This window comes from Antedon bifida, chromosome 4 (genome assembly GCF_963402885.1).
Source record: "Antedon bifida chromosome 4, ecAntBifi1.1, whole genome shotgun sequence".
NCBI classification, from domain to species: domain Eukaryota; kingdom Metazoa; phylum Echinodermata; class Crinoidea; order Comatulida; family Antedonidae; genus Antedon; species Antedon bifida.
Genome location: NC_136229.1, coordinates 24501931 through 24525415, shown reverse-complemented (window position 1 = coordinate 24525415; position 23485 = coordinate 24501931). Strand labels below are relative to the sequence as shown.

The window sequence follows — 23485 nt, the reverse complement described above, 5'->3', positions numbered from 1 at the left end:
TAAACCTACATCCAAGAAAGAATTTGGATATTTATGTATAGGAATTTAAGTTTGAAAAAACCGTTTTGATAAATGATGTGAATATAACATGAAACAATGTTATAATGAAATAGTGTTGCATATTGATATTAGACTTTGTGTTAACAAACACCTGATTCAATCAAAGTGAGACGAAAAAAGTCAGATAAGATATTACATTGTGTCATTATGACATAGCTAAAACCCCTGTAAGTAAATATTTACAACATTTTATCAGGTCAAACTACTGCTCTCTCTCTCTAATAAAGAGACCCTGTTTATGCGCTCGGTATCGAATGTTCTTGGAAACAGTAAAGGTAGGCCTATTTTTCAAATTACAGGCTTAGGTTGATGCAAGGGTTGGTTATGTTATCGACGATGTAATTATCTCACGACCCACCTCGTTTGCAAGCCTGTACGGAGCGCGAAGATACGGATCATAACTCGGCGGCCGGCTGATTCCAGAAATAAACCTTCCGCACAACATATTATTTATTTTGCTTGTAGGCGCTGTTTATTAATGTTAATCAAATGTGTATGTGCATTTTCAAGATAGTGTTATCATTCTTTATCCATATACTAATTGATACTATAATTAAGCGCCTCGGTAGGAATGTGGATTGTATATTGCTATTGTATTGGTTGTTATATTTGGTTTGGATGTAGGTGCAGGTAGGGGTGTGGTAGTAAAGCATTTTCCTGACATTATTACGTATTATTAAACAAGACCTTAACTCTAATGTGATAACCCTTAAGATAGGTATAGGCCTAGGGTAAGTAAAAGAACTATTACAGGCGAAATGGATTCAGTATCTTTGCTCTTCTGTTTATTTTGTTTTATCAATCAACGAAATGTAAAAAACAAATCACCTTTATTTACATTTACATGATATTCACTTCTGATAAAATCCTTTGTTTCAGGAACATCGTAACCAACCAACATGCCGTCCGGTAAGGTAACCCTACCATTATTTACACCGTTGCATGATTTAAACTGTTTATTTTAATTCTGCAACTGACAGCTATTTGTTTTGTACAGAACTCGATCTCTTCAGTAAACTATTTGGCGATTTTTCGGCAAAAGATCACGACTGGGATAGCGATTCTGTGACTTGGGAAAAAGATGGAATATTGCTCTCGAAGTGGATTAGAGAGGATAACCTTGATGCTATTAAAGATTTTGAAGTTCGTGATGATGACGTCTGGCTCGTAACGTATCCCAAGTCAGGTAACGTCTTTATATCAATTAATACTAGAAAAATATTCTATCAACTAGAAATTGGACAATCAATTGGTTTTTCCATTTAGGAACAACCTGGATGCAAGTTATCATGTCTTTAGTTGCTGTTAAAGGAGACGAAGAACAGGTCAAAACCACATACATGCAAAATATACCATTCTTAGAAAGACCTATGGTTCCAAACTATTCCTTGGTAAGTTAACTCGACCATTTCAACATAAACCGATCCGAAATAAGAATAAGCATTGGCAGTTTACACACACATTTTCACATCGGTAGAGATAGACACCACTCATTAAAACAAAGCATAACCCACTAAACGTTGACTGACAGTTTGGATGATTTGTCGCTTTTGAATGCTTAAAAATAATTACTAATATTGTGCGTACGTCTATGTTACGTCATGGAACCTATGCCTAATATATTTTTATCCAAATCAAGCTTGACAGAATGCCGCCTCCACATAAACTATCAAGCCCCTTCTCCAAGAATGATTAAAACTCACCTTCAAGAAACGTTCCTGCCTCGACAACTGCTAGAGAAGACTAACCCCAAGGTGAGTATACGTATTCCACTCCTATTGACATTTTCTTCAAAAGAAAACTCGTCTTATCTTCTGTCATTTCATTCTTGTTCTGTAGCAGCTAATTTAGAATAAATACAGAACATATCAAAATAATATTTTATGGCATAAATATCTATAAAATTTAAATAAGATACAAAAAGGCCTACTGTAGTTCGACACTAAACAAAATTCCTCTTTCTTAAAAGGTCATCTACGTTGCCAGCAATCCTAAGGATGTTGCTGTATCGTACTTTTACTTTCACAAGTACAACCGCAGTTTGCCAAAGTACACAGATTGGAACCTGTTTTACGAAGATTACAAGAAAGACAACGGTAGGTGGAGATTTTTTTTTGTGACAGCCGAATTTAAACCGACTGATTAACCGAAATGAAACCAAAGCTCAATCTACCAACAGAATGAAGCCTAATAGCTGGTCTAATATCTGGCTGAGTCATAGAAATTACAAAGACACACGGCATTGGTTTGCGAGGGAAAGAGGAGATAATATTACTTGTTTCGCTGTCATTATGTAGGCCCATTATATAAAAATTCAATTAAAAGTCAATTAGATAGATAATAAACCAGTGTGAAACTGAGAACACGACATGTGAAATTGTTTTCAATCCATTTTTTTAAAAGTCATTTGTGGTTCTTGGTTTCAACATAACCTGTTCTGGTGGAAAAGACGTCACCTTTCAAATGTTCTGTTCTTGAAGTACGAAGACATGAAAATAGTAAGTTGAAAGGTCTTCTGACTATGGGATAAAGGGCCACCATGCGCTCTTTTACATCAATATTTGTCATTATTCTTCTCACTACTGTAGGACCCGAAGAGTGTTATTATTCAGGTAGCAGGTTTCATGGGATACGAACTGTCGGATGATGCAATTAACTTAATTTTCGAAAAATCAAGCTTTAAAACAATGAAGAGCAGCGAAAAAGTTGGTCTTCCTAAAGAAAAAACTGAAATATTTGACACGAAATATTATAAAGGCCAGTCATCCTTTATACGAAAAGGTACGTGAAGCAATATTTGGCAGGGATGGAGGAGGGGGTCTGCAAACAGGGAGATGGATCATGGCTACGTGACAACCATACCTTGTTTGATATTCATCTTGTTTTTCTATGACTGATATTAGGCCTATTAGTCCTACCCTTTCATCAACGACATCGTTTTGTATTGCAGGCGTAACTGGCGATTGGAAGAACCACTTTACAGTTGCCCAGAATGAAGAATTTGACAATATATGCAAAGAAAAACTTGACGGAACTGGACTATATGATGATTTTTTTTCTTTTTTAAATAAGAAAAAACACTAATCAATAACAAAAGCGATTAAACTAATCTATTAATCTATCAACCATCATCACTGTAAAATAGATTGACTGGAAGCAATTGATAAATAATATATAATGATTCTTAATTATTATTTACAAATATAAAAACAAACTGAGATTGGTTTATATAGATTTTTTAATATTAAAAAGGATAGGCCTATATTAAGACATTTAAAACACTATTTGTAGTTATTAAATTAAGAAAATGTGTAAAGAGAAGTAGGCCTAGGTGAGAAATGTAGATGGAAATAAAAGTGGGACCCACGTAAAGACCAAACAAATGTATTGTATATTTGTTTGGAAAGAAAGGATGAATAACTTATATTATATGACATTTTTGAAAAACTGTAAATTTTCCAGGGGCGATGCCCTAAGAATTGCACTCCTCTGATTGGCTAGTTTTATTATAGATCCCTGTGAATTTAGCACGGTGTGGTGGTGTATGTGTTTTTGTTGTCACGCAAGACTGGGCATGGAAGACAAGAAAACATGGCATCTTCGAGTCACAACAGAGAATTTCCGAACACATTAGATGATCATGTATCAACTTCTAGTAATCTTATAGACAGTTATAGCAAGGTAGTTAATAACTACAGATGCTATGTCTCTGTACAGACCGTTGGATTTGTCAGAGGGGAAAAAAGATCTTCGTAGCCTCTAGGCCTAGGCTAGGCCTAATTGTTCATGCCGAATTTTTGTTTTGACTTGATCTGAATTTCTGTGGAGTCAATTCGTACCCATACCCTTCTGGCCCTATACTAACTATAAATGCCTATTTTCTTGGTCGGTGTCTGGTCATATAATGACGTTCTGATATCTGATTGGTCAGTTATGGCTGTTCCAATGTACCCCATTAAATGAAATATTGAAAAATCTCACTTTTCAGCTTAATAACTTATTTAGAGAATTTTTTTCTTTTTTGATATATTATTGACAATGATATCCTTCATTTGTAGGGAGTAATTTAGCATGTCATATTCAACCATCCCTGACCAACCAATAGAATGAATTGTTGTACACCAAAATATACTATAAGTTTTCGTTTTTACAACCCAATAACTGTTACAATTCTGTACGTGTACTTTAGCCTAGACTTACTAACTACTAATTTTTCTGTGGCCCCCTAAAATGTAATAGCCAATATCTTTTTAAAATAAAATGATGACTATTTTTATTTTTCTGCAACCCAACCGATCGTTTTATCATTTATCAAATATTTAGCCCCCCTAATCTATAATGCTGGATCCACCCCTGGATAAAATGTAAGCCTATTCTTGTTGTCATTTATAGTTGGAGAAAGCTAATGAATTGTGACTGACCTGCTTTATATCTCTTATACACCACAGTTGACTGATGAGGTTGCATCTCATTTGAATTCTGGAATCACCAAGTTGGTTGCTAAATTAGACACTGGACTCCAAACAGATGCTAGTAGTGATGGAGATTATTCCATATATACTGGGAAAACTGGTATGGTACTGTTGACAGCAAAATCATTCTTCATTTATCAGGTGGTCAGTTTCCTAGACACTTGGGCATGATTGATCTATTGCTTATGCACTTGATGTGCTAGTATTTGTATTAATGTTCTTTAAACAAAAATGACATTGTTACAGATCAAAAGAGGAGACTGTGCAGTAGTTTGGTAATAAATGTCTAAAGCTCAGTCCACACTATCACATTTTATGTGACGAAAATATATGGATATGATGATGTCATATCACTATCATATTTGAGCATATCACCACCATATTTGGACACATCACGCTCTTTTTGATAGTGTAGACAGAGCTTCTAATTTACACAACTTTTACAGCATTTTTGGTCACGTGATCCACAGGTTCTGTAAAGCATACAACAATTCGCACTAGCGACGCAATGTAAGAAAATGTCCTTCCATTGTGGTTTCCCCCGTCTGCGTGAAATCAAACCTGCTTGGTTGCGCATCAGTGTTAGTTGTTTAGCGAAGTTTGCAGCACTGTTACATCGTTACATTGTGTTCTACTGGGAACCATGCTTAATCCAAGACAAAAAGGCAGCCATTTCTACCCCTGATTACTTTTTTCTGTTATACAAACCTCCACAAATAACCTTTCATTATCATTATTTCACAGGTATTGCACTACTTTACTTGCACCTACACAATATGTATCCAGATGGGGATTATCTCACAAAAGCTGAAAAATACGTAAAAAAATCATTGAAACATTTAAAAGGTCATAGAGTGACCTTCCTATGTGGTGATGCAGGACCCTTAGCAGTAGGCAGTGTGGTGTATGACAAAAAAGGAAACAAACTAAAATCTATGGAATGCATACAAAGGTCTATCTGATATTTCCTTAATTGCCAAATACAATGTATACAGTATATGCAAACAAACCCAAAAGATGGTGATTCGGCTTAAAATTTGCCAAAATTGGACAAACAAGAGACTTGTGGCCAACAAGAACCTGGATGTAACCAGTTCAGATTCCTTACTTCCATGGTCAGAAACATTAAGGATAGACTTGCTCCAAATTTCTTTTTACATTTTGTTGGTACCTACCATGTGTGCCAGAATATTTTTTTCTTTTTATGAATATTAAGCTGAGTTGCAGAACCTTGACTAATTGAATATTAGTACAAAAAAAACTTTAAATGGTTCTATTTATTCTATAAAATGTATAAATTTTTACCATTTTCTTCTTTGTGCAGGTTACTTGAGTTAGTTGATATGGCATTAGATTTGAGTACACCAGATGAGCTGCTGTATGGCAGATCAGGCTACTTGTATGCTTTGCTCTTTGTAAGACACAACATTTCTGAGGATGTCATACAAAATGACATAATAGAAAAGGTTAGATATCTTTTACAAACTATATTAGTGTACTCTCATTCATTTCGGATTATGACATGACAATCTAATACTTAAATATACAAAATTAATATGTACCATTTAAAACTTGACTGAGACTCTTTTACACAGGTAGCAAAAGCGATTTTGGATTCTGGAATGTCTTTAGGACGTAAAGAGCAGAGCCAATCACCACTTATGTACAAGTGGCATGACAAGCCTTATATAGGAGCTGCCCATGGCATGGCTGGAATCTTATTTTCACTATTGCAGGTTCTATCTATGTTAATAACTTTCTCAAGAAACTTTCATAATGTTTTAATCTTCCGAACAGTATTCTTACTGTTCATACAGAACGCCACTACAGTACTACTCTACTGATTTTAAGGTTTATTGTCAGATACAAGTTTTCTGGATCCCTCATTAATACCACTCTCTCTCTCTCTGGTTTGTCCTTGGTTCCATTCAGAATGTAAAAAGTAGTAGTGATGTTATTAGTACTGGATATATAACTTGTAAATCACAAACCCGACTTCTGAATTATGCAAAATTGCAAATTCTTCCATTATTTAAAGTACATTATGAAGACCAAACCATTTGTTTCAGTCAAATGGCTCTCAGTTTGTAAAGTTGAATACTTTGGTTGCCACTTCTGTAGGTGGATCTACCAGCTGTTACTAGTAGTCTAAGCGAATACATACAACCTACTATTGATTACGTGGCAACACTGCAATTTCCTTCTGGAAACTTTCCATCATCACTTGGAAATGATAAGGATCGCTTGATACACTGGTGTCATGGTGCGCCAGGAGTTATTCATCTGATGCTTCAGGCTTACAAGGTAGACATTATTTATCTTGTATGGAGTTGATTTTGCCTAACCTAAATGCACTATATGTATGAGAAGTTGCTATTTTCTTTTTGTTTTTTTCATTATTCATTTTGTAGCATAATCTTTCATGTATTTGACATGACATTCACTTATTATTTATAAATATTCTTATATAGCGCCTAATGTTTCTAAGCGCTTTACACACAAAAATAATCCAACATTTTCTAAAGCATAGGAACCATTTACACCGCTCTGTTCTCCAGCACTTTGAAGCTCCCATATGAGAGCTCGCTGGAACAGTATTCACAGGAGCTCGATTGAAAAAACCATCTGTCTATCCTATCCTAACAAAATAAGAAAACAGAACAATATCAATCGCCAATAAGGGTGCACTATGAATATTATTGAACTAAAATTACAGATTTTGGGCCAGTCCAGGGTGAGGTGATGGTATGTACATGCAAATTAAACTTATATAATAATTATGTTTTGAACAATCAACAGAAGTTTGGTGATCAAAAATATCTCAATCAAGCAGAAAAATGTGGCGACATTATCTGGTCAAGAGGTCTGCTTCGAAAGGGCTATGGCCTTTGTCATGGCACGAGTGGAAATGCCTACGCCTTCATTGCATTGTACCAGACTACAGAAGATAAAAAACATCTACATAGAGCCTGGAAGGTACAGAAAGCTATGCAATTAATTACATGTGTATCTGTATTGACTTTAGTGTAATATAACACCTCTTGACCACAAAAATGGTTTACAAAAATGGTTTAACCGAAGAGTGGGCTTATAATCGAGGACCCCAATGTGCAGCCTGGTTGAATACCAAATGTACTTCATTCTGTTTTTATGGCAGTTTTTGTGATAAATGTAAATGGAATGCTGTACATAACTTTAGATTTTTATTACAGAAAACCGTTAACAATAAAGTTTGTTTTTTTAGTTTGCAGAATGGTGTTTGGACTATGGCAAGCATGGCTGCAATACACCCGATCGACCTTTTTCTTTATTTGAGGGTAAGTGGTCTAAAATCTTCTATGTTTACACATCATACTTATCCAAATAAGGCAGGCCCAGTATGTTTACACTTTCAACATTGCTGCATCGTGGGCCCAACATTCACACCCTTGAAAGTGCAACTATTCCGTTAAATGTTTCCTTTAATTTCTGACAAAACATGCCAATACAATTTAAGAAGTTACCTTTTTTTTTCATTCCTTCATTCATGATCTAATAATAATCTCCTCCAATAAAAACAGACCACTTTAAATCTACAGTTTCTGCAAAAAAAAAAAGCTTAAATTATTATTTTTCTCTCTTTCAGGTATGGCAGGAGCTATTTATTTTCTTAGTGATTTTCTTTGTCCAAAGAAGGCAAAATTTCCAGCTTTTTATATTTAACTCTGTACTTACTTACGTAACTTATTCTGTATTGTCCGGTTTATCATCTATACCACACAAAGACTGCTATGATAGTATAAACATTTAAATTGTTTAGTAAAGGTAAATGATACACTTACACATCTAGACAAATCAATAAATGTCAACTAAATAAAATTTAAGAATCTATCTGCTTTTGTGCAGCAAACTTTGTCGTTGATCAATAACACTGTAGAGAGGGCATGTAGAAATAGTGAAAAAATGTTATTGTAATATCATCTTAATGATAAGTGATAATATGGAGCTTCCATTTTGTAATGAACTGTGCATCGTCTGGATCTAGAAACCACCAACATTATGTCGAGGAAAAGAGTGAGGAAGCATGTGCTAAATTGCAATGAATTAACATGACCTAACTTGTTGAACTCTGTCTACACTACCAAACTAGTTTGACAAAAAAGTTTGTGATCACATTTTTTTGTCACATACATAGTTTAGGTTTGTAATATACAAAAATATGATGGTTTTTATCAAAAGTTAACTTTGCAGATAACTGAAATAGATCAATCAACATAAAGTTTGATAGTGTAGACTGAGCTTTAGTCGTAAATTAAAAGGTTCCTAATATGGAGTATGGGTTACAGACAATAAAGAACATGAAAACTCTGACTAAAATAAAGAGTAAAATGGTGTTTTTGGTCAAAATATTATAACATTTATTGAGTTAGTGCATCATTAGCATGAATTGACAGAAACAAAAGATGTAAATAAACAACACAATGTACAGCTTCTTCATTTCAATGATTCCTTTCTTGATTAAGATTTTCAGAATGAATTAAATAAACTGTGACTGTGTTTGGTAAAAACAAAATTAAAACTTGGTTCCTACTTGGACGCAGCGCAAGGATGTAAGCGAACCACTCGCAAGGCAATGGATCATCCAAACTTGTGATTGATCAACTCACTGACAACATTGCATAACCAATGCTATACGCAGCCATAGATCACACACAATGATAGGTGCTATTTGGTTAGATAAAACACATAACAGAGTCTTAATTACTGTACGGTAAATGACAGTTCCATTGTATTTTTAGGGGTGTACTGAAACAAACAACGTGCTCAAGATAATATGTGAAGTGCATTTTTATCATGGCAATTCTATGGTAATGTTAAAGCAGAACTTTACCGAGAACCATATTTTGACAACGTATTAGGGATGAACATATGATTTCATATGAAGTCGCGCAAAACATTTCTAGTAAACACACTTTTTAAATGAATCGTTAAAATTATAAATGTTGAATTTTTTCTTTTGCCTATCTGGATATTGAAGTGTTTCTTCAAAATAACAGACTAAACATTTTGGCAAATTTAAGCGTAATGCAGGTCAAATTAGCAATTAGTTGTATGTTGACAACAGTGAAAACTCATCAGGTAGATTTTGCAACACAGGGGATGGCTGTATGGTGAGCGCGCTCGGCGACATCGTAAATCCTCCCAATTGTTCTGAAATCATATGAACATCCCTAATACGTTGTCAAAATATGGTTCTCGGTAAAGTTGTCTTTAATGGTGTTTATTATTTCTGATATATACAGCTAATATCAGTTTTATACAAGTGTTACTGAAATGAATGGATGGTTATATAACATATTATAAACAAGGTAAAACAATGTGCTCATAACATAACAAAAAAGTGCATTTTTTACCATTATATTTCCATATCCTATATCTAACAAAGCAAATTATAAATATATATTCTAACCAATGCAATTTAACTCTAAAATTGATTAATTAGTTATATTGTAGTAATAACAAGTAGTTTACATGCATATGACTGCTCAAGGTGATGTTTCTAACATGATAATAACATGTTAATATCTGAACACGCTCCCCAATTTATGTACAAAAAAGACTCGTGCCATTTACTAACAACTTAACAAACTTACATTACAATATTCTATTAGATCATGTCAAAATTATTCTAATTTATTTACTGCAGTAATATATGATTTCAGTTTGTTTCAAAGTAAAAGTTTATGAGAAAGTCAATGATATAAACAGTGGATTTAATACCAAAACACAAACTTGTCAATTAATTGCATATACAGAACAAACTGTAGTTACTGCAGTAAATAATTTTGACATATGCTCTTACTGCAGTGAATTGACAGTTACTACAGTAACAAATTAAAGAGTGTTAACACCATTCTTAATTTGTAACTTTGTTTAAGCATACAATACTGCAAATTCATTTTAACATTGTCACTTTAAGTAGTACTTAAAACTAGTACATTTCTTTAATTGCTAAAGCATTATTTGTTGGTTTTAAAGTTACTTTCTCATTTGCATAATTTTAGTTTTTATTACTGTTAACTGCCTTCAAGGCAGAGGGCTGATTGGCTCAAAGAGCACCTTTAATAAGAAGAATGCTGTTTGAGCCAATCAACAACCAGCATTATTATTTGTAAGAATGCTGTTTGAGCCAATCAACAACCAGCATTATTATTGGTAAGAATGCTGTTTGAACCAATCAGCACCCTGAATAAGGACATTTAAATGAAACAAAAATCTTTTTCCTTTAAGCTGGTTTTCAATAATTGTTTTGATTGATTCTTTCATTTAGAGACTATTAAAAATGTAATTACAGTATTTATAACATCTAAAATTGTTATCTAAACATTAAGTCCACGAAAAAACTTTAAGTATCCTTAACACTAATGATATCACAATACACATACAATGTATTAGTTTACCTGTATCTCTACTACTATAGTATTACTCATATCACCTTTTTTTTATGTTAAATTCTCGGGTTACATCACCAATTAATTGTCTTCAATACTCATACAAACAACATTCTTAAATTTACTTTACGAATTATCTTGCTAATAGTAATAATGCAACATTTATGCAATTTATTATATTATGGGCTGTTTTCTGTATACATATTATACGTTATTGATAAGGTACTACATTTATACTTTACCAAATTTTGTATTTATTGTCTTTTCTATGTTGTTCACAGATGTTTCGATTTTTTGTGATGCGAGTATATACTGATAATACCATTAAAAGCACTGTGCCTGGTGAAAGCATGATATGTACATACTTGCACTATTAATTATCAATAATTCTTAATTATTCTTATCTACATTAAACTAAACAACATTTTACTGAAGTTCTGTTGCAACTTGTTTCAAAACTACAAGGAAAAGATCAATGCAAAGTTTTGCAAATTTTTATATATCAATTTTTGTCTAAATTTTCTATACACTTTCAATTATTTTAGTTTTGTAAAATGTAGAACAAGAAAACTGAATTAAACACAGCCAAAGATTCTTACAAATATTCCAAAAATATTTTCAGAAAAATACATTTTGTTTGATTAATTGCTGTACAATGATTTTCTGTAGCCATTCATTGAGGCATTGCATATTCTAATTTTTAATCATTTTTTTCCCTTCAATATAGAAAATGTTTGGAATTTATTTTCTCCATCATTTTGAAACTATTGCTATATAACTTTAAAAAGTTATACTTTATGAGATATTGCAATGAATTATAAACATGCACATCTTTTCATAGTAGTTGCTTGATATTCCAGGTAGATTTTCTAACAAAAAAGCACTGTGCCCGGTGAAAGCATAAAGTGAACAAATCTGGTATAACAGTTTAATTAAAATTCTTAAAACTCTTCACCTTCTTTTGCAATTATTCAAGGCATTTTTTTCTTATATACTATTAAATCTTTTTCTAACATTCAACAATACAACATTAAGTTAAGCAACTACATTAATACCTTTGCTCTACCCTTTTCTTGCTTGATAATATAATCAAGAATTTACAAACTCTAAAACTTTTTAACTAGTTTGGTTTTTGATAAAAACAACATTCTAAATATGGAACTAACTAAGTGGATGTGGATCTACGTCTAATAGAAGTTGAAACTGCAAAAGGTATGCACAAAATGTCATAATAAGTACTAACGTTTGAGAAATTTGTATATGGCTATATATATCCCTAATATTGATATACATATAGTTATATATAAATTTTCCAAGCATAAGAAAAATTCCAAACTGTATTCATGTATGATAACTCTTGGAATCTTTTAATTGTGTGGTAAAAAACTTTTTTTTCAATTTAATTTGATTCAAGAATGACATAATGTTCATACCATTTTGAGGTAAACACTTTAATAACCTGGCACCAAATAGAAAACATATCACAAAATATAATATATAACATACAAATATATCGTCCTATGTCCATTAAAAACAGATTACATCCAAACTTCAACATGTTTGGAGAAAAACCCATCTTGAAATTTAAACTGTGAGCTTTATCTGCACACGTCTAGCCTGTGTATTTCTATGCATGAGATACATCTGTATGATTGGTAATCACCATGGCACTTGGTACCTTGGAATTTGTTGCTGGTGCCTGGAAATTTGTTGCTGGTGCCTCGATATTTGCTGGAGCCTGGGCATTTGCATGTTCTTGGTCAACAGCATCATCTTTAGTAATGTTGTACTTATCTTCTGGCGGAGTTGTCTTCTTGAAAATTGTTGATTTCACCTATAAGTGACATAAACAAACTCATTTTTCATTCTAAGTAGGTGTTTTTAAACATTGAATGAATAAATTCTATTGTTCCTATTCAACACAATCACATCATCAGAATATAATTATTAACTACCCATTAAATACATTATGTTAACTACCCATAATACAATTGTTAACTACACACTAAGTACAATTGTTAACTACCCATTGAATACAATTGTTAACTACACACTAAGTACAATTGTTAACAACACATTGAATACAATATTATTGTTAACAACACATTGAATACAATATTGTTAACTACACATTGTTTACTGGTGGCTTTATTTTATGTGATTCAGTTTGAGTGAAATTTAAAATTTTAACCAATATGGACACATAATATTTTGTTTACACGTTGAATGTGCATGAGAGGCCAGTTGAATCAAATGGTAAGATAAAAGTTAGTTCAAGTTAACTAGCTATTTAGGATTTTAGCAGGACCTTCAATAGTAACATAAAGTGTTGAACGTCCTATTTTGTGGATTGCAATTTTCAAAATTGAGAGTGGAAGGGGGCTTGGATTATTAATAAGATCCTCATGACCATAATATTAAGAATGACTAGATAGATCCTAAAAAGAAAATAATACCTCTGATAATGCACGGCCAGCAGTTGTAAGTGGGCATCGACTTGCAATAACAAGTAATCCAATCACACCTATGGTGATTACCAATAGTATAACAACTACCACAATCACTGTAGTATTACTGGAGCTGCCCTCACCAGGACATTCACTGATACCTTTAACCCCAACCTGAAAAACAAATATGTTATTATTGTGTTCCACATTTTCGTTATATTATTGTTAAACACAATTTCATTTTTTGCATCTGACAATTACTTTAATAACTACTGTAAAACCATGAAAAGAAGCCCATCTTGAAAAGAAGCCCATCTTGAAAAGAAGCCCCCTCTTCAGTTAGCAAAAGAAATCTTGAAAAGAAGGCCATTTCAAAATGAAGTCCTTCTCGAAAAGAAGCCCCTCTTCAGTTTGCAAAAGAAATCTTGAAATGAAGGACATCTCAAAAAGAAGTCCACCTCGAAAAAAAGCCCATGTCAAAAAGCAGCCCACCCAAAAAATGGACTTCTTTTCGAGGATAATAAGTAGCGAAACAAAATCCAATACACTATACAGAGGAGGTGTTGTGGGTTTAGATGATTTAGTAAATTAATAAAATTTAGTAGTTAGTTTTATATACAGTACTCACTGTATCACACTGTCCTTCAGACCAATCTTGTCGATTTCTGTCAAAACCACTTGAGCATAGGTTTAAACTTGGGCACCATTTACAGTCAAAGGACGAGTCAACATTTCCACTGAAACATTTACTGCAACTCTTTTGTTGAGTGCATGCTGTGACGTAAAGAAGAAAAAATCACTTTAGTCAAGAATGATGGTTGATGCCACACTATGGCTCGCAAGGGCTAGCCACTGTTTGAATCAACAGATCAATTTTTATTTTATTATTTTAACAAACTTAAAAATAGTAAGATACTTAGCAATCAATTAATACTGTGACTTTATTATCAACGATAAGTAAATATAATTATGTAGATTGAATATCTAAAAGAATATTGCATTAATAATTCAATAATTTCAGAATTATAATAACTTACTTGGTAGCGGTGTTAGAATGAATGCACTTGAACTCATCACTAACGTGTCGTTTAATTCTAGGGTATCATATCGGTATATTGTTCTCTTGTAAAATGATGAGCCTGGTGTAACAAATGTATATAATAACAATTAACACATTTAAGTAGATTCTTGTATGTTTTGCGAACATAGAAATTTACCAGTGAAAATAAGTGTTCTTTAATTAAATCATGTTGAGATAATACAATTTCTACATTAATTAAATGCTATTCAACATTCTCTTAGAATTAGATCTGAGTCTGGGTGTATATTGTACTTTAGGCCTTTGTTATTCTGTGGCTTCGTCTAATTAATGTTCTCTGTTCTACACTACATCAATGGAATACAATCACCAATGGAAATGATATAACCTCCTACTAAAATAGTTGAGGGACATTACTAAGAGACAGTAGCAAGTTTCTTCTGTAATTGTTAAAGCCAACAGAAGCCCTATATTTCCAGGACATTAATTAGACTTAATTATCATTTATGTGCCAGAAATACTTTTTTTCCAACTAACAAAAATTCACTGTGTTTGTAACATGCGGTTCTATCAAAATATAGAAAAATTAAGAAAGAGTCTTGTACATGTAACATGCTTTATTTTGTGTCAAACGGTTTCTAACGTCACAACTCTTCATAGCTTTGTTAAAAACTGTTTGAAAACTGCAGTGAAGTATATGAAATTATATTATCCTCCATGATTGCTATAATAACAATCACAATTTATTGCTCTGTATGATATGTTTATAATTATTATTCACAATATACTAGCAACAAGAACTAATGAAATATGTAATATACCTTCAGTTAGTGGCTCATCATAGTAAAACGCATCTGATAGACCGACAGTCACTTTATGTCCATTTCCACCACCGATTTCACTAGGAGCCAATGGAATCTATTTATGAACAATAATCATGCTACAATGTTAGGATTATATTACGCTATTACAGCAGTTATAACATGCATTTAAATTGGTGAAAACAATTGGAAACAAGAAATTGCTATCACACATCTTAAGCTCTGTCTACACTATCAAACTAGTTTGACAAAAAACTGTGATGTGCCCAAATATTGTAGTGATATGACATCATCATGTCCATATATGGGCACATCACATTTTTTGTCACATAAAATTTGATAGTATAGACAGAGCTTTACACATATTTATTTCAGAGATTATTGAAATTAAGGTTACTGTTTTTAAATGATATTTTAAAAGGGGGTCTTTGTTCAACCTGGAACTAAAAGAAACTCAATTGAAAGGAACTTTATCAAAAGCACTTTTGAGCAACTGAATGAAACTGAAATCAATGATAATGTTGACTTAAGCACTGTGTAGTTACTCATAGCGAGAGTTGCAGAGTCTCCAGTTAAACAAAATGTGATTAGGACAGTGGCGTGAAAAATGAAGGAAAAAAAGACGTTGAATAGGCTATTTCGCAGTTTTAATTAAGTTAATCACTTCCGTAGAAAAAGAAAACAAAAACTCATTTATTTCCAGTAAATTGGACTATTTTTTGCTTTAATTTACAGTTTTTTCAGTTTCATATCTTTTTTCCTGATCCAATTTTTTTCAGGGGGACAATATATCTTTAAACAATGTGTTTTCAATTGCATTATAAATATGTACAACTGAAAAGATCAAAAACTTATTATTTTTTTTAGAGAACCAGTTATGTTAAGTTGCTTAAAAAAAAGCAAAAATACTAGCAACATATGATATGGCAAATAAAGTCATTTTACATATCTGTATTTTATCTTCAGGGTACAAAACACAATCAATCAGAGCAGACGTCAGCCAGTACAATATGTCACTGGTATTCACTATAAACAAAATCAGAAACCTAGCCTACTTACGTTTTTGTAGGCAAATATAATACGTCCATCGTTCATGAGAGTAGTTTGAAATGTGAAGCTTCCCGCTGAAGCGACGGCAGGCAATTAACAGCAGAAAGAAATGGTTAGTTGACATGACAAGCAAGCACAAAATGAAAAATGACAAATTATATTAATAAAACAAAACATTTGTTAATGTTATGGGATGAGATTTTGCTTTTGACTATGAATTGATTGCCTGAAATAAATTAAATTAAATTTCGTCTTTACAGTACATTAAAATGTTGAATTCTTTTATTTTTAATTTTCATTGATCACAGTCAGTATGTCAAGATAGGCCCAATGAATACACTGAACACTGAAATTTGTAACCTTGAAAACCATTCTGGATATGGACTTTAGAATCATTCTCTCTATTAACATTCATATATGGTACACAAGGGGTAATCTCACTCTTCCCTCTTTACATATCTTCTGCACTTTTTTTATAAAATGAATGTTGCCTTTACTACAGCACTGTTTTTTTAAATATCCTTTTTGTTAAAATAATGTTTTAAAACCAATAACAATAATCCAATATTTACTTTTGATCATGAATGTTTTTTTTTTTTAATGTTGAATATGAAAAAGGGGAACAATTATTTGAATGTATGTACAACAAATGTTGAATGCAAACACAAAATGTAGTTAATTCATGCAATTATTATTAAACATTTACACATTTAATAACATCTGAAAAAGGTCATGCAATTAAATCATTTTCTAATTCTAATTTTATATCTTTTACTAGCAAGTTCATAAAGACCACCTGAAACTATTACAAATCCATTTTAAGGAATTTCAAGGGCTTATAAATGAGGGACTCAAAAGTTTTTGCTTAAAATAATCTATATTCAAGGCTATTTTAGAGCCTAGTACAATTACATCTTCTACAAGTATACAGTATGTTGGGGATTCTTCTACTGAATTTGTGTCGAAGTGTTCTAAAAATTCCAAACCTGGAAATCACTTTTAATTTGTACCAATTCCAAAGAAATAAAGTTTTACCCATCTTAAATACGAATACAAGTACAGTAACTTACTCACATGGTTTAGTCCATGCAATAACATTCAATTAAAAACTAAAAATACAGAATACACTTTCAACATGTAACATGCAAAAGATATGTATTAAAATGGTTCAACGGAATACACCATGCTTTTATTTATGAAAATATTTTCAAATTAAAATTACTATTGCTTACCATCCTCTAGGTGGTTAATATGGACCTTTGACCATTCCACAGTGAAAGCAGTTCCTGAAAGAAGAGTTGGCACGATAATAACTCTTAACTTAATTAATTAAGATGGTTTTATTTGACTAAATTCTGTTGCTGAAAAGGTTGAAGAGGTTGGCGATGATAATGATTGTGATGATGAGGCTAAAGATGAATATGATGGTGAAAATGCGAAATATCCTCGTATTATTGTGTGCAGGTATTTTTCAAGATGGACATCCATTAGACAGTGTATACCACAATTGGAAAACACATCTTTTTGGGGCAAATAATTGAACCTAAATTCGTTTTAATCGTCAATAACTAATTATCTAACACAATTTAATTAGTAAACATGGTTACATCAGGTGGTTAAATCTGTACCGAAAGTATGACCCAACTTTATACCATCGAGTAACACACGATTTACCGAATTTTGCCCTTACGTAAATTTATATGACGGTGATGATGATGATAATAATATTATGATGATGGATTTCAAAATCATATTAAAAAATAAAGAATTTATTAAAATGTAAAAACTTACCGTTATTGCCATATTTTATTGTTGAACTATCATTGAGACTGGGATCAAAGCTGCCCATTAGTGGAGCTATGTACTGAGTAGCTGATAAATACTCATGAAAAAATGAACCCAAATAAAGGAAACCTATAAAACAATACAAAAATATCTATGTGACAATGACATCCAAGTAATATATACAAGAAGCAGAAATACATGTATTAGTATGTTTCATACAGCAAGAGAGGGTACAGCCAATGTATTTATGTTATGTAGAGTGTATAACTATAAATAAAGGCTAGAAAAATCAAATCTATTTAATTTTGAATACTGTATTTAAGGACTAACAAAACAATGGTTGCATATTATTGGATCGTCGTCACAGTACACCAGATTATAGTGATAATAGTTTCACTTTAATAACCATCTTTAGAATTATGTTTAAATATCATATGGAAATTTACCATAAAAAAGTACTATTGACGCTGACTTGGTATTCAAACAAATTGTATATATTGACAATAATCACAGTGAAAATTATAAGAATATTACATACATTTACATACAAGCTGTTCTATTGGTATAATAGTACTCTAGGCGTTGTTTTCTATTCTGATGATGAGAATAGTTTCTCGAAACATGTCACATTTTAAGGCAGTTTGCCTATTCATTAAATGCCTCACTATCGTTATTTTAACTCATAAGAATATTAAAAGTAACTTTATACTATACCTCCTGTAGCTAACAAAACACTATCAACTTCATGTCCATAGAATAGGAAAGTAAACGGTAATCTTATTTTCTAAAAGAAGATGTAAATTATTTCTATTAAAATTACTATATTTTTTTCACAGATACAATTGGTCACAATTGTGAGTGTGAGTGAGATTTAAAGAATTTTACTATTTGGACCTAGACAATGACTCGTCATAATTTGACATTTTCAAGTCATTGCTAAAAAACGAAAAGTTTAATGTACAGTACGATAGATTGATTGGACTTGATTTATCCAAATGTTTATGGAGGCAAGGAATGACAAAATTTGCAATATCCTTATTGTAGTTGGACCAAACATGGAGGAAACCAAATAAACATTACAAAATACTTCAACAAACAAAGTCTGGTGGCATAGGAAGCAGTACAATTCAATAAGGAGGAAAACGAATGCTTTAATAAGCAACCACTTCAGTTAATATTCATATATTTCTTTTGTGTTACTGTTTGTTTGGTATCCTAAAAAGGTTATACTCACATAAAAAGCTGAGTGAAAGGTCAAACATATAAAAATGGTACTTTTTATTGGTAGCAAAAAAAAAAAAGATTTACTTTTATAATTTATTGACAAAATTTTGTGAGGAATACAGTATATTTCATACAATATTTTATCTTATCATAGTCCATGGTTTTATACAAAATATACCATTACAGTATAGACTTACTGTATTAAAAAAAATACTAAATATAATAATAAACAAAACTAGACTATAATATTACTAAATTATCTACTGGTATAGCTACAAAAATCTTTAAAACCAGAGAGTTTAAAGATTTCTGAAAATCAATCTTTAAAGGTTCTATTTAATAAATTGCACAAACAATTAAAAAGCAGAGTTTACAGAAAATTCAAGAAATTTTGTGGGTCAGTCGAAAGTTTCTGATTTTTAGAAAGTTCTTTCAAGGGTGTAACATTGATTTGTCCTCTATTGTATGATGACAAAACAAAAACCATCCAACCATAAAACAAGCCTGTGCCAAGTACACTGTAATGTACACAATAATGGTTAAATAGTAATTTGTATCCTTATGACTCACTATTATAGAATAAAGAAAATTGTAGTCATTATTGGAAAGAACACTTTACAATATAGTATAATTAACTTAAGTGTATTTCAAGGTCACAGCAAATTTCATCTTAAGTAGTTAATATTATGAGTGTAAAAAAATAGTAGGCCTTACTATACCGTACGGCTTTATTTAAAAATATTCAAAAATAATATAGCATTTAAATTGTATTAATATACAAAATGAAAGGTAATTTCATGTTTTACTTTAAGTTGCTTCAAAGTGTAGAAACTATGAATGAAAAGGTTCAGAAAGGAGAGGAAGAGTAATACTTGAATGAAGTAGGTTGTTGTAAGGGTTAAGACAGTGACAATGAGACTGGACAATTGATTCTATGGAGTTCATTTACGACATTGATAAAATGTAATTATTTTCTGATGGAGACGGTGATATGTGCAATCAAAATGTTTAGTAAATTGTGGATTATGTCAATCATGAATTCTACTACAAGTATAAATGTGTTGAAATACAATGTTGTGTATGTGCAGCATGAGGGGCGTTTATTCGAGGGAGGCGTCTATTCAAAGGGGGGCGTTTATTCAAATACTTTATTTACGATTGTTAATGTTATATCCGTAGTATTGATATTACGTAATCAATCTTGGATCAAAATGACAAAGAAAATAAAGTTGAAAAATGAATGAATACAAACTATTAAGGTTATAAAATTCAATATACCAATGTAAAAAAAGAATAATAAATAAAAGAAGACTCACGTCTGCTGTTAAGAATGTGTTTGACAACTGGCTATGAGGTATAAATCGGTTCACAGGGTCTTTATCTACATCAACATATAAATCTTGGCCATTTGAGTAGTAAGTGGAGTTATAATACATATGCTGATCTTCCTACAAAAAGAAATTATTAAATTTAAATAAAAGATACATTATTTTATAGATTTTGTCATTTTCTCTAATTTAACCAATTTCTGGTTGAAAGTTTTTTCGAATTTATTACTCAATAAAGGCAAATTACTGAAAAAATGACAACTAAATACGTATTGTAGGACAAATTTATAAATCATCCTATTTTGTCTGGTTAAATATCGAAAAATTAAAGATGACGATCAATCATATTGTGATCATTTGTATTGCGATCAACCATGGCATTTTGATGGTAACTTTAATTATTTTTTTACACTTTCTTTTAATTAACCCAGAATAAAAAGTAGATTGTATTAACCTGAAAATGTAGATAACTGGCTAAACATTGAAACTGACCTTAATATATCCAACATCAGTTGGTTCATTAGCCGGGTCTGGTTTATCCTGTCGTTTTTTCCTCAATGACCTTGTGGTGGTTGTGTCATCGCTCACCTCAATTTGCCAAAGAAAAGAATCAGCTTTCTCTTTTGTGATTTGTGAGTATTTAGATGATGCTGGGGAAAAAAACAAAAAAACATTATTAGATTATAATATAGTTAGCCTACTAGTAGGCCTAGTTTACAGTTAAAAAGCCGAAAGTAGGCTAAAATGGTGAAAATAAAATATGCCTGTCTAGGATAGCCTAGTCCTGTAACTGTAGGATGTGTCATGATGCCGGGATTTAAATTATTGTTCATTCTTTTATTTTATTATAGAAATACAAATATACTAGGCCTAGGCCTAGTAGAATACCATAATACTACTGTATAAGCCTAGGCCTATACAGCCAGCTACTAGCCAGCCTAGCTAGTTACTAAGGCTAGGCCACGCTCTGGCCCTACTCTCGGTACCTAGTAGGCCTGGCCCTACTCAGCTCTCATCCTACTAGGCCTAAGCCTCTTAGCCTAGCTAGTTAGGCTAGGCCTAGGCTACCTAGCTAGGCCTAGCCTATATGATGAGGTAGGGTGAATTTTATGCTTAGTACACCATGTGATTTATACCTGCGACTGTTGTAGCTTCTGCCAAAAGGCATAATAATATAAATATTTGCATAATTCCAAAAAAATGTATATGTTTCTTGTCACAACTCCCCGAAAAATAGCTAAGTATTGCCTAACTGTACAAACAAAATCGTGAAACCACAATAAAAATATCACCACTCATTGCTAGAGTGCGCCACCAACGAGATGACATTTTATCAGAAAATATTAATAAATTCAAATTAATAATCGATGTGGGAAACCTGTTTAATTATTTATAATAAAGACTGCCACGGGATCGTTTTGATTAACGTTAGATTAAAATGAACAATAGAAAAATAAAATCTTTTAAAATTCCATAAAATTTACTACAGTACTAGATTTAGTTCAGTGTCATATCCCGAACACATCACGCATATCGGTGATGTTTAGAAGACTTGATTTCGTACCAACATCATCCACATCAATTTACATCGTCCCGATATCACCTTCGACATCATCATCATTTTTTCATCCTCGTTGTCACACTGTAGGTCCTAATGGACAAATCTTCTAATTCTATTTGAGTTTCAATAAAGTTTTTAAAACCATTTAAAAAACACACGAAACTATTTATTTCTTTGAAACAAATCTGTTATATTTATTTCGATCTCATTTTATTTGTAAGCGCTTTGGGACTTTTTGCTCAAGTGATGAGGTCAATCAAAGTGTGACTATTTTGATCGAAACGTCACTGAAGAAACTTTGATAACTAAATATACGTGGTATACCGCATACACATACAACTTGTATTATATTCATTTTTTTATTTCATTATTTTTAACTTAATTTATTAACTTTATTTGTATTTATTTTTTTCATTTTCTATTTTTAATTAATTTGTAAAGGCAATCCTGTCACAAGATTCAACATCTTTCTGGGATCTGCCTTCGTCCATTTTCTTTATTATCTCTTGCCATTGTTGTTTTTTGTTACTCATTGTCTTTTGGACGTTAGTAAATATTCTTTGAATTGAATTTCTCCATGCAAACCAACAACAATATAAAATCAACAACCATGGCATGCATTAACAACCCCTATCAGCGTATCATTAACAACACATCCTTCTCCTTTTGTTACTCGTCATCGTCATCATTTCATTATTTATTCGACATCAAACCGACGACATATTCATACCTGCAACGCAACTTGACAAACCATGGTGTCTACGGCACACTGCTGTCAACATTATTATCACCAACAATGTCGACATCATTAATCGTCAAAAACATCATACGTCGTCATCCTCACCGCCTTCAAAAAAGTTTCCACTGCACCACCACCATGGATGGAGGATCACAATAATCATTATGTGATCCGTCTCTTTTTGTTAGTGTATTGTTTATGTATGGTAATACCGTATTTATTCGAATAAACACCCCGGGGATATTGTTCAGGATGATTTTTAGGGGGAAGTTTATTCTGGGGAAGCGTTTGTTTTGTGGGTGTAATATGGTAACATGTAAAATAAATACAACCCGATATAAAAAAAAACCAACACAATTAATATATTAAGAAGTGATAAAATACAGTAGATTGTATCAAAATACCAATGTCATGTCAATGATTTCTACTTACAAATGTGTTGTAATACTATATTGTGTATACTGTATAATATGCATGTGGCGCGGGGTTTATAAGAGGAAATAAATTAACTCTCCAAGGCGTTTATTC

The 23485-nt window shown here is 32.0% G+C and overlaps 3 protein-coding genes across 3 annotated transcripts; 2 read left to right on the top strand and 1 right to left on the bottom strand.

Annotated features, from left to right (window-relative positions):
• The first annotated feature begins 88 nt into the window (after window positions 1-88).
• LOC144839276 (sulfotransferase 1A1-like) lies at window positions 89-3144 on the top strand. The gene is made up of 7 exons (XM_078694592.1): window positions 89-165; window positions 1041-1246; window positions 1708-1814; window positions 2030-2156; window positions 2464-2558; window positions 2649-2841; window positions 3011-3144. Exons 1-7 carry the CDS (start codon window positions 89-91, stop codon window positions 3142-3144), a joined length of 939 nt encoding a protein of 312 aa, XP_078550718.1.
• A 450-nt stretch (window positions 3145-3594) lies between these two features.
• LOC144840672 (lanC-like protein 2) lies at window positions 3595-9047 on the top strand. The gene is made up of 9 exons (XM_078696612.1): window positions 3595-3741; window positions 4509-4632; window positions 5277-5484; window positions 5857-5998; window positions 6128-6268; window positions 6654-6836; window positions 7332-7508; window positions 7777-7849; window positions 8158-9047. The coding sequence occupies exons 1-9, from the start codon at window positions 3652-3654 to the stop codon at window positions 8232-8234; spliced, it is 1215 nt and encodes a 404-aa protein (XP_078552738.1). The 5' UTR covers window positions 3595-3651; the 3' UTR covers window positions 8235-9047.
• Window positions 9048-12590: 3543 nt separating this feature from the next.
• Window positions 12591-21926, bottom strand: LOC144839275 (plexin domain-containing protein 2-like). Its single transcript, XM_078694590.1, has 12 exons — window positions 21794-21926; window positions 21150-21307; window positions 20646-20777; window positions 18820-18889; window positions 18112-18234; window positions 17553-17606; window positions 16330-16394; window positions 15271-15367; window positions 14448-14549; window positions 14039-14184; window positions 13420-13584; window positions 12591-12797 (listed from the first exon to the last, which is right to left on the bottom strand). The coding sequence occupies exons 1-12, from the start codon at window positions 21843-21845 to the stop codon at window positions 12591-12593; spliced, it is 1371 nt and encodes a 456-aa protein (XP_078550716.1). The 5' UTR covers window positions 21846-21926.
• Between the last annotated feature and the right edge of the window lie 1559 nt (window positions 21927-23485).

Bases quoted from the DNA above. Each gene is read 5' to 3' on its own strand.
- LOC144839276 (XM_078694592.1), top strand. From the start codon at position 89: ATGAAACAATGTTATAATGAAATAGTGTTGCATATTGATATTAGACTT. The intron at 166-1,040 runs GTGAGACGAAAA...TGCAACTGACAG, and splicing joins AAACACCTGATTCAATCAAA to CTATTTGTTTTGTACAGAAC. The intron at 2,559-2,648 runs GTAAGTTGAAAG...TCACTACTGTAG, and splicing joins AGTACGAAGACATGAAAATA to GACCCGAAGAGTGTTATTAT.
- LOC144840672 (XM_078696612.1), top strand. From the start codon at position 3,652: ATGGCATCTTCGAGTCACAACAGAGAATTTCCGAACACATTAGATGAT. The intron at 6,269-6,653 runs GTTCTATCTATG...CCACTTCTGTAG, and splicing joins TCTTATTTTCACTATTGCAG to GTGGATCTACCAGCTGTTAC. The intron at 7,509-7,776 runs GTACAGAAAGCT...TTGTTTTTTTAG, and splicing joins ATCTACATAGAGCCTGGAAG to TTTGCAGAATGGTGTTTGGA.
- LOC144839275 (XM_078694590.1), bottom strand. From the start codon at position 21,845: ATGCAAATATTTATATTATTATGCCTTTTGGCAGAAGCTACAACAGTC. The intron at 18,890-20,645 runs GTGAGTCTTCTT...ATCTTCTTTTAG, and splicing joins ACACATTCTTAACAGCAGAC to AAAATAAGATTACCGTTTAC. The intron at 15,368-16,329 runs GTAAGTAGGCTA...GTTCATAAATAG, and splicing joins TTATATTTGCCTACAAAAAC to ATTCCATTGGCTCCTAGTGA.